The 10,624-nt window shown below is 51.4% G+C and overlaps 1 protein-coding gene across 1 annotated transcript; it reads right to left on the bottom strand.

The window, feature by feature from the left end:
• Window positions 1-1,203: 1,203 nt before the first annotated feature.
• On the bottom strand, window positions 1,204-3,293 carry GSX2 (GS homeobox 2). Its single transcript, XM_063310319.1, has 2 exons — window positions 2,771-3,293; window positions 1,204-1,547 (listed from the first exon to the last, which is right to left on the bottom strand). The coding sequence occupies exons 1-2, from the start codon at window positions 3,291-3,293 to the stop codon at window positions 1,204-1,206; spliced, it is 867 nt and encodes a 288-aa protein (XP_063166389.1).
• Window positions 3,294-10,624: the final 7,331 nt, after the last annotated feature.

The raw sequence follows: 10,624 nt of genomic DNA, 5'->3' as shown, positions 1-10,624 counted from the left end.
CTTGAAAGGGAGCCCCCACATGGTCTGGGAAATGGGGACAATGTAGCATGTTTTAGCAAACTCCGCTTGCACGTTGAATCAAAAATAGGGGGGGACGGGGAGAAACACATGATATGTTCGAAAACGTCATGAAGGTGGCCACAACAGTGTGAAAGAACCTCTGCCAGGGTTTTATGTGCATAAAAAGCAACTGGAGCTTCCATCAGACCATCATGCTTGCCTACCATCTTGACCTTTTTAAACCACCTCCTGCAGACACCCCTGAATTAAGCAACTTTGTACAGTTCTTAAGTAGTTTCTGATGTCCAGAAAAGGCAGACAAAAAGTCTCCTGAGTATAAATTACTTGAACAAATGAAAATAATGGCCTTTGTGGCTAGTAGTCACCCCTCGATGGAAGTGGATTCACTCCATGAATTTGGCTAACTTGGAAATAGTCTCCTTGGGTAAAGAACAGGGAGAAGTCTGCAAAGTCTTTACAGCAGTGTTTCTCGACCTTGGCAGCTTTCAGATGTGTAGATTCCAACTCCCAGAATTCCCCAGCCAGCTCTGGCTGGAGAATTCTGGGAGTTGGAATCCACACATCTGAAAGCTGCCAAGGTTGAGAAACACTGCTGTAAAGACTTCTCTACAAAGGCCAGTATTTCCCACCTTTTGTTTTACAAAGCTGCCGGCTTAGGGTACCTTTCTTGCCCCCCTTTAAAAAAAAAAGCAGATGCCACCCCCACTTCTGGTCCGACCTCATTTATTTAAATAAATATAAATATACATTTGATATAAAACTATTCCCCTACAAACCAGAACATTCAAGCGGCCCTCCAGAGGATTCTTCACCCCGCCCCACCCATTTCGGATAAAGATCGGTACAAAAGAGTTTCAGTCGAACTTTTTCTCTTCTACTCTTTGATCCCTCTAAATCTTCTCTCCTAATTTTGGGGTGGAGGAGGCTGGGAGCGCTTTCCCCCGCCGCTGACGGGGCAGGGGGGTGACTCGGGCTGTGGGTCTCGCGGGCTTGGGGAGCAACAGGAAAGGCTGCTGTTTGGGGTACGAAAAATACCGTGAGCTCGGATCAAAACAACCGAGCCCGGAGGAAAGGGGAACTTTTTATTGTTTTCGTCTTTTCGGAGTCCGGCAGGGCTCTGGCCTTCGTGATCGTCCGCGGAAGCCCAGGGCAGCGGAGCGCTTCGAGTCCGGCGGGGCCCCCTCACAACGGGGAGACCTCCTTGTCTTCGTTCGCCGAGGCCGGAGAGAGCGACTCTTCGTCCTCGGATCTGGGGAACCGACCCGGGTTGCCGGCGCAGCTGCAGCCTCCGTGCGTGTTCCGCTGGGCGCCCTTGCCTTCCTTCTTGTGCTTCACCCTGCGGTTCTGGAACCAGATCTTCACCTGCTTCTCGGACAGGTTGAGGTACGTGGCGATCTCGATCCGCCGCAGCCGCGACAGGTACATGTTGGCCGAAAATTCCCGCTCCAACTCCAGCAGCTGCGTGCTGGTGAAGGCCGTGCGCATCCGCTTGCCGTTCTGCAGCTGTCCGGCGCTGTCCGAGCCTCCTGGAGGGGAGCCGAGAAAGGGCCCGGTTAAACCTCGACCAAAGCTTAAATCAGCCTTCCCCTCCACCCGTCCTTTCTGGCATCCTGGACCACAAATCCCATCGTCCCGGCAGGGGCGGGACACTTCCTTGGACGCGTTCTGCTTCCACATCCGCCCACCTCGGCCAATCAGACCCGAAGGCCGGACCCCACCCCCCAAGTCTCCCGAGGCTGCTTCCCAATTCCTGTCAATAACAGCGAGAGTGCCTCTGAACATGGAGGCTTCACCCAACCTTCTTGGCTGGTCGCCGTTGTGGAAATGGAGCTCTGCGGTCGATGTGGCTACGGCCCCCTTCTCCGCCATGGAAGTTAGATATTACTCGCCCGTGGCCTGAAGAAAGACTTACGCCCGGATCTCACATCCACCGCTCCAGTGTGGAGGGTGCGAATTTTGCTCCGGTGCACCAGGGAGGGGAAGTATCTATTTCCGTCTTAGATTCACCCATAGCTTCTCTCTTTTGCCAGACGGAGATGGCGAGCAAATTCTCTGATTCCTTTATTTATTCCAAGAAGAGAGGCCCCACCTTAAGCCCCACCACCTTCTTTCTCGAAAGCTAGAGTCTGGAGTTGTTCGATGGGAAGCAGCAAGACACGCTTCGTTTCTTAAATCTTCCAGCAGGTTGCCTTCGGGGGTTTGGGATGACAACGCCCGAAGTCTGCACGTCCTAGGATGGCTGGGGCTATGGAATTTGAAATCCAAAAGATCTGTTCACCTTTCCTCGGTTCAGAGGGGCCCTGCTTCCGGGTAGTGATGCTCTTTGTGGAACTGGCCAGGGATTATTGAGCGGCAGCTCCGGCCGAAGGGAAAACAGGAGCCCCGAGCCGCTCCTCCGCAGCCAGCCCCTTTGCCAGGCTCCCTGCTCCCCCGGGACGTCCCGGTGAACTTCGGCCTCAGGTTCCCAGGATCTCCACGGAGCACAAGGGATCCCAAAGGAGCCCGGAGCAAAGAGGTTCTCCTTAGGACAAGGACCCCTCCGGCAGATTAACGGGCTAGGAAGCGAAGAGCGGGAAGTCGCGCCAGTCCCTCCAGAGACGAGGCCCTGGGAGGCGCGACCCTTCCGAGGGGGCAGGGCAGCAGGGGCATGGCCGTCGGGGCCCGGGGCCCAGGTCCCGAAGAGCTGAACGAGCGCGGATTGCCCACCCTCCCTCCCTCCCTCCCTCCCACATCCCGGGGGAGGACCTACCCAGGCCGAGGCAGTGGAAACGCCGGGGGTCGCTCATGCCGTAGGCTGCTGCTGCGCAGACAGGTGGGTGGGCCAACGCTTGAGCCGCCGCCGCCGCCGCCGCCGCCGCGGATGCCACCGAGCTGGGCGGTGGTTGCTGCTGCTGCGGGGCCGGCTGCTGCTGGGCATGGCTCATCCGGGGGCAGAACTGGCCCTCTCCTCCCGCCGCGGCGCTGGCAGGAGCGAAGTGGCCCTTGAGCAGCGGGAGGGAGGCGGCGGCGCCTCCTCCGCCCGTCGCGCCCGCCCGCGCCGAGGCGTGCAGGTGCGAGGTGACACAGAGCGGGCAGACGCAGAAGGAGCCGCCGCTCTTGCGCGACGGGCAGGCGGGCCCGCCGGCTACGGACATGACCAGCGGCGCCGGCACGCCCAGGGGAATGAGGAAGTCCTGCCCGGGGGGCGGCGGGGGCGGCTCCGGCATGGAGGGCACCGGCCGCGCCGCCGCGTCCTTGACGATGAGCGAGTCCACATAGAAGGAGCGCGACATGGCGGGCAGGTGCTCGGGCAGCCGGGCCGGCTCCTCTCTGGGGCCGCTCGCCTCTGCGAAGTCCCTGGGGCGAGCTCGGAAGGTGCTTATGGCTGGGAGGCGAACAAAGGGGGGCTCGCGAGAGGGCTGGTCTTAAAAGCGACCCCCCTTTCTCTTCTCGCTAGACCTCCCCTGGATCTCCCCCCCCCCCATCGCCTACTCCGGTGCCGCGATTTATAGTAACTATTTCACGCACGTGATGCCTGGAAATCGACGCGCCTCCAAAGCTGCTCGGGCTGCTCGTTCGGAGCCCTTTCAGAGGATCCCCCTCCCCCCCTGAAACAAAGCGGAGGAAGGAGGGGGGCTTGGCGAGAGGCGGGTGTGTGTTTTGTTAATTCACTGGGGCTCCCGAGGGGCGGCCTCCCCGCCTCTGCCCTCCTTTGCCCCTGCAGAGCGGCCGGGAGGCGGCCAGTTCCGACTTCGCCGCTTCCTTCAGGAACGCCGCCGGCCCCAGCGGGATTCGAGGCCGGAGGCGTCTCCTTCCACGCCCCCCCCACCTCCCGCTTTTCTCCCTGCCCTCTTCGGTTGCCTACCTTGTAGACCGGCGATCGCGGGCGCGCTCGCCTTAGCTACTGAATCAACCACACGCCGCACCAATTCCGCCACACGCCGCACCATACAGAAAGGAAAGCGACTGGGTTCAGTATACTAAGTCACCCCCCCCCCAAAACAAATCCTAATCAAGTGAAAACTAACCAAACTTCTCGTCACGGGCCGATGCGGCCACCACGTCTTTAATCGCCCGCGATGTGTGGTGGCCGTTCCCTCAACAGCGCCGCTGTGTATACTTCAGAGGTGCGGCTATAAGTTCCCTCGCTAGAATGTTTCTCGGTCTGATTCCAGGGTGATCCAGCAGAACTCACTTTGCCGTCCAACCCACCCCCTTACCTCGTATCTTCTCTGCAAGGGGGCGCCGTGTCGAAAGAAAGTCAACCTGTGTTTCCAGGGCTGCCTTTCCTACCAGGGTGCTGTGCTGAAGGCGAAAAGTCCTCCAGTTCAGCTGAGCACCCAATTCGGAAAAGCGGTTCCGGAAAGCCCAGCCTCGCGCGTGTTCTTCTTTTCGGCCCGCCGCGCTTTCGGTTGGTGGAGTGCCCTGGCTCCGGGCGAAAGGCCTCCCTCGATACGCGGGTGCTGCGCTTGATTACACCGCGGTAGGGAGTCCATATCCGCGCCCATTGGGAACAAGCCCTTTTGATTTCAATGGGATTTACTTCCGAGTAAACTGCATAGGATAGGCTTTGTGCGTTCAGACTGGACGTTTCCAAGAGTAGCCCAGAATAGGGTACAAAAGTAGCGATGATCTTTTATCGCCACAGTAAATTCAGAATATCATTCTGAAGATGTCACAATTATATGTAATTTCTTTCATTTTCGAAGTTAATAAAGTTTTTGTTTTTTTTAAAAAAAGATATCATTCTGAAGATGTAAGGGATACAGCTCTTCCTTGCAGGTAATTCCGAAGCTCCTTTGCTCGTCTTGACACGCGTTCACACCCAGAGTTCACCAGCGAGCTAGGCGCAAATGAATGCCTTGCTCCTTCCTTTTCTTAGTTACCCATTGCTTTTTTTCAGCATGTGGCAATTAGCTCTCATGAATGCAGTGCAAGGCTGGAACCTTATTCCCTTTTATTCCGGAGTGGGTCCCGTTCACACTGACCTCTACATCGGAGCAAATGTAGATAAAATCAGCGCGAGTAGGATCCGCTGTTTGAAATGATCAGATGGATCACTGTTTTTCATTCAGGGCCAAAAGCATATAGAAAAAGGCCCTTCGCAATTAAAGGATAATCCCAAGAATTACTTCAGTGTATAGGAGTCCTCACATTCTCCGGTTTACTGGAAAATGGACTTCAACGGGCAAAAAGAATTGACTAAAACCCAGCGCGAGGAACGCAAAGATAGACACCCAGTTGATTCCCGCTGACTTCCTGGATGCAACCAGAGAGTTTTCTTGACAACGGTGCGGAAGTCGCTTCCACTGTCTTTATTTGGCCGGACCTCCCAGCCTTGGCTCCAGATTAGCGCGTGGTCTCCCATCCATCTACCGCCTAAGTCAGTTTCTCAACCTTGGCAACTTTCAGATGTGTGGATTTACTGGCTGGGGAATTCTGGGAGTTTCACGTATCTGAAAGTTGCCAAGATTGAGAAACACTGCTCACCCTTGCTTAGCTTCAGAGTTCAGACAAAATCGACTGGGGGCTGCGACCTGTTGACGTGGAGGGATCAAATGCACGGTTGGCTCTCGCGCCGCACCCTCACTGAAAGGCTAAAAACTTGTTCAGACAAGTCTGATGGAAGACGGTAAAAGTTATGTGTGCTTTAGCATGCTTTGCTTGCACATTCCACAGGGCACCGTATTGCCACTTGGTGTAGCGAAGCGATCCCTTGAAGAAAAACTGGATCTGGTTATAGCTCTAAGATTAACCTTAAGAGGAAGAAAGCCGCACGGGCAGAGAAGGGCCGCAACCCAAACCTGCCCCGTAAACCAAGCGCCCAGAGACTCCCTGGAGATCAGCGCAGATCCTCGCAGCCCACAAGCAGGCTTGAGAAAGGCGGAGAAGCACGTTGCGTTCTGGGAGAATTGCTGCTCAGCCCAGGGAGGGTTTGGGAGTCCAGGCCGAGGGAATAATTGCAGCGGGCACGATCCCCTGCATATTTCTTCAGCAGGAACGGAAGGAGGCTTATTTCCACCGTGGACTAAGCCTAGCCAACCGTTTCGACAGAAGCTCCTCCCGAAACGCCCATTGCATTGCGCCATTTACTTTGAAATTAATCCCAGGAAAACGAGCCTGGGATTGAACCTAGGAATCGGCCCGAGTCCCCGGAAAGGTGGCGTAAGCCTTCTTTCACACGCATGCATTAGGCGTGCAGGCGCACGAGTTTGTAGGGCCAGGTTTAAGGCCTCGGAAGAAAGGCGCAAAGTAAGAAAGAGGCGGCATCCGTCAAGCGGGCCATTCGTTCCGCGCCCGGAGCCTCAACTCCTCCTCCCTCCGCCGCTGGGCCCGAAGACGGCTCTCCAGGCAGAGGCTGGCCCGCGCGGATTCCGAAGACTTCCTGCCAAGAGACAGTCAGCGGCCGCCCGGGCGATCCGGCCGAGGGAGCTCGGCTGAAGGGCGAGAAGGCGGGAATTCCAACCAGGAGCTTCTGGCAAACGCCCCGGCCAGCTGCCCGCCCCGCTTCTGCTCGACTCGGGCCCAATCTTGGCCAGTTGCTTTGGGCGGCGTGACGCCGGGCAGGAACCTCCGGCTGGAAGAATAAGCCCAAGGCGGTTGAGGTCTTGGCGCTTTTGTTGGGGAGTAAGTCCCCTTGCGTGGAGTGGGGCTACGTGCGAGGCGGTCGGGATGTCGGGAAGAGTTTCGCAGGAAGGAGACACGGGCCCCTCGCTCTTCTGGGGCCATCAAAGGCTTTTCCAACCGGGGACTGGACCTTGGAGCTCAGGTCAAGGGCCCCACGGGCCCCTGCAGTTTAGGAAGGGCAAATGACCTAAGAGCTGGAGTGCTGGGGCTACTACAGCAAATATTCCAGCATCATACCTGTCTGATCAGCTGATTGTAAATGATCCTTCTAATTACCTTGTTCTTCCTTCCAACAGAACCCCATTATTTCCAACTGGCTGTGCACTTCTAGTTGAAAAGTTACTTATAAATGGCTGTCTAACGGTTGGGTCCCCTTTAAATCCAAAGTCTAAACTTACCTAATTGCATTACTAGTCCTATATTAGGTTACTTGGAAGTATACTGCATTGATAGTGTCCACCCAACACAGGAGCCTGGGGGCAGGGACAGCAACATCTGTGCCATGACATCCTGATGCAACTAACATGGCCTACATTCTTGTGTCAGATGTTGTGCCACAAGTACAAAGTTGCATCCTTTCCACATTATGTCACATTTACATGTCATCACTTTGATGTCATCATATATCAAGTTACCCACACTGATTGAACTGTGATTTACTTAATCTAGTTGCAGGATGCACTGAGCCATAAATGAATCATATTGGGGTTGGCACAATACAGTATTGTGAATTTACACAATACTGTAAGTCCTAAACTAGTGTTAACACAATTGCTATGTTCATATAACACACAATGGCCAAACAAATCAATTATATTATTATTGTGATAGCTGGTTCAAATGACTTGTTAAACCAACGATAGGGTTTGCTTCTACATGTTGAACCACAGATTACCTAAAGCCATTTTGGCTTAGCATAGCATGTTGTGTGAACCTAGCCAAAAGCTCATGGCCTTTTTCCAGGTAAATGCACATAGAATGATAACCTGGTGAACTATATTTTAAGAGAGGTAAGACTGGGCTGTCAAACTTTAATATGCAGCTCAGTTCTCAGTTTGAATGTTTGTCTTCTTTTAATTGTGTAACTGCATCAAAATGAGATCTATTTGCCTTCTCCCCTAGATGGATCTGCAGGTTCACACCTTTCTTTTCCTTCCTTCTGTAGGTAAGCAAAAATCATATAGTTGCCAATGATATCAACAGGCCATGAAACTCACTTGGGCTTCTATAGCAATGATGATTCTAGGGCAGTGTTTCTTAACCTTGGCAACTTGAAAATGTGTTGACTTCAACTCCCCAGAATTCCCCAGCCAGCCAAGGTTGAAAAACACTGCTCTAGAGGCACCTCCAAGTTACATACCTGTTCTTTGTGAGGGAGTGAGACCTTATTCGGATCAAATAAGCTCCCCAATTCCTGAATCTGAGGACCACCCATTACAATATCTCCATCTTATTGGGATTCTCAATCCGTGCACTCACTGCAGTCTCCTAACTTCACATAAGTGACAATGCCTAACAGGTTTAGCCACCTTGAGCGTATCTTTGGATTGTTTGGGAGAAAGCAGGAGAATCTACTTCAATATCAGTACAGCTAAGGGTGACTTAAGACTGTCTCACTTAAGGCTCAGGGTATAAGATGAATGCAACCTTCTGAGACACATCACAAGAAAGAGGTTGCCAAGACATAGTGGTGCAATGGTTAGATACAAATGGGAAATGGCTTGAAACTAAAGGTACTAGGGAGAGAATAAGATCCAAACCACTGGTATCTTACGTATACACAGAATTCTCCATGTAAGTCCTGTTTAAGTCAGTGGGTTGTACCATTATATCTAAGAGTGAAAATGGTGGCTGGATCCACATGAAATACTGCACCACTAATAGGCTAAACACATTTTATCTTATTGTGTGGTGACTACCCAGCCAATGAAATTAGATTAATGTATGTCCTGCAAACTCAGAAAATTGGGTTAAGTAAGCAAAAGGATGCAAACACTGGAACAGTCAGGCATATGGAGCAAGACCAAACAGCATTTTGTTCTATTATACATAGGGTCTCTGTGAGTCGTAAACGACTCGACGGCAACTAACAACAACAACAACAAGCAAAAGGTGGTTCAGTTATCCATGGATAAGAATGTAATAGGAACAGAACTAGTGAGTGTAGCTGATTTGCCATTCACTCCTGAAGAAGAGGCCCACGTGTGAATGAAAAGAAAAAGGCTAAAAGCCAAGTGGCATTTATAGAGGGAAGCAAGTAAATGTTCTCCAGCTGGAATATCAGGTATTACTTTTTCCTCCTTGACTTCCAAGGAGTTCAAGACAGTTTACATGATATTTCCTTACTTTTCTCTTACACAGCAGCTCTATGAAGCAGGTTAGGCTGAGAGACAGTAAGTGGCCCAAGAATAGGCAATGCGATGTCCTCCAGGTTTTGCAACTATAGCTCTTACAATCTCTTGCTACTAGCCATGCTGCCCAGGGCTGATGGGAGAGTCCAAAACCTCTAGAGCAGTGTTTCTCCACCTTGGCAGCTTTAGGACGTATGGACTTCAACTCCCAGAATTCCCCAATCAGCATGCTGGCTAGGGAATTCTGGGAGCTGAAGTCCACACATCTTAAAGTTGCCAAGGTCGAGAAACACTGTTCTAGAGGTTACCAGATTGTTTATCTTGGTTGAGATGTGATCAGAACCAGGGCCTTCCATGTCCCAATCTAACATCTAGCCTTGCCAACACTTCTTCTTTTGCTCACATTATACTTTTATAATACATTAAAAAGAAACATTGGCCAGACTAGATAGATTTTTAAAAACCATTAATTAAAAGTAGGTAAAAAGGAGTTGGTAGCTTGGTTAATATTTGATAGGAGACCATCAGGAAATCCCTGAGTTTTAGGCTAGTTGAAAAATACATTCAGATGGCTGTCGGGAAAACTGCATTGATACATCCCTGAAGTCACCTGGAATGGTGCTCACATTGGAGGAGATGTTACTTTCTTTTTGCATTCTTTTCAACCCAACAGAACATTGGAAAGAAATTATTTACAGGAACTTTGTCCATCCATCGGCATGATAATTCTCTGAAAACAGAAAAGAACCAAATTTGGTTTGGAGAAAGAAACTGAGAAAAGAAATTTTGATTTAAAGAATGGGCTAGATCCAGCTGGGAGCTGCAAAGAAAACATTCTGGGGAAAAATCCCCCCTCAGTCCCTAGGGGGGAGGTAGTTGGGCATAGTCTCCTTGCTCTGTTCTTAAGCCTCCTTCTTTTCCAGATATATGACCCTAAGCAAAATGGCCATTAAGGGGTTGGGAAGAATTGCAGAAACTGTGCTCTGCCTGTTTTCCATATCTTGTTTTTGAATCACAAGGTGCAGCTCTTTTTAGATGGAAGTCAGGCTTGACATTTGAGTGGCATTTAGGGACTCATTACAAATACTGGACAGGGAGGGACAAATCCTTAATCTACAGTAAATGGAATTAACATGAAATGAGTGAATTATAGTTCAGATTCCCCATCTATTTAATGTATACCCCATGTATTAAATAATTGTCGTCTTCTGTCACCTCAGTAGTGAAGTATGGAAACTGTTGGGAAGGGCAGAAAAGGGTTCTGGGGAGGCAGCTAGATTGTGCACCCCATTTTAAAAGTTCAGGTGCTCCAGCCTACCATGAGCTCCTAAAGGAAAGTCAGGAGATAAATGTAATCATCATCATCATCATCGACATCATCAACATCCTCTGAAATGAGCTACCTAAAGTAGGGCCAGATGACAACCTATCCATTGCAGGCTGCAGTCTTCTCAGAGGGTTGCTCAGCATCACAGAAGTAAGCAATCCCAGATCCTGGATTATTGGGATCTTACTCCAACCACCTAGACCCTGTTATGACACATGGCCAGTTCAAAATCACTCTGGAAACTCCCAACTTGCCCATGCCTGGGCGACCCCAGCACTCACTCGCACCCAAGAGAAGGAGAGCTGGGTCATTGAACGAT

The sequence above is a fragment of the Candoia aspera genome, chromosome 8 (assembly GCF_035149785.1).
Source record: "Candoia aspera isolate rCanAsp1 chromosome 8, rCanAsp1.hap2, whole genome shotgun sequence".
NCBI lineage: Eukaryota > Metazoa > Chordata > Lepidosauria > Squamata > Boidae > Candoia > Candoia aspera.
Note: the sequence above shows the minus strand (reverse complement) of the source record. Positions and strands in the feature narration are given on the sequence as shown.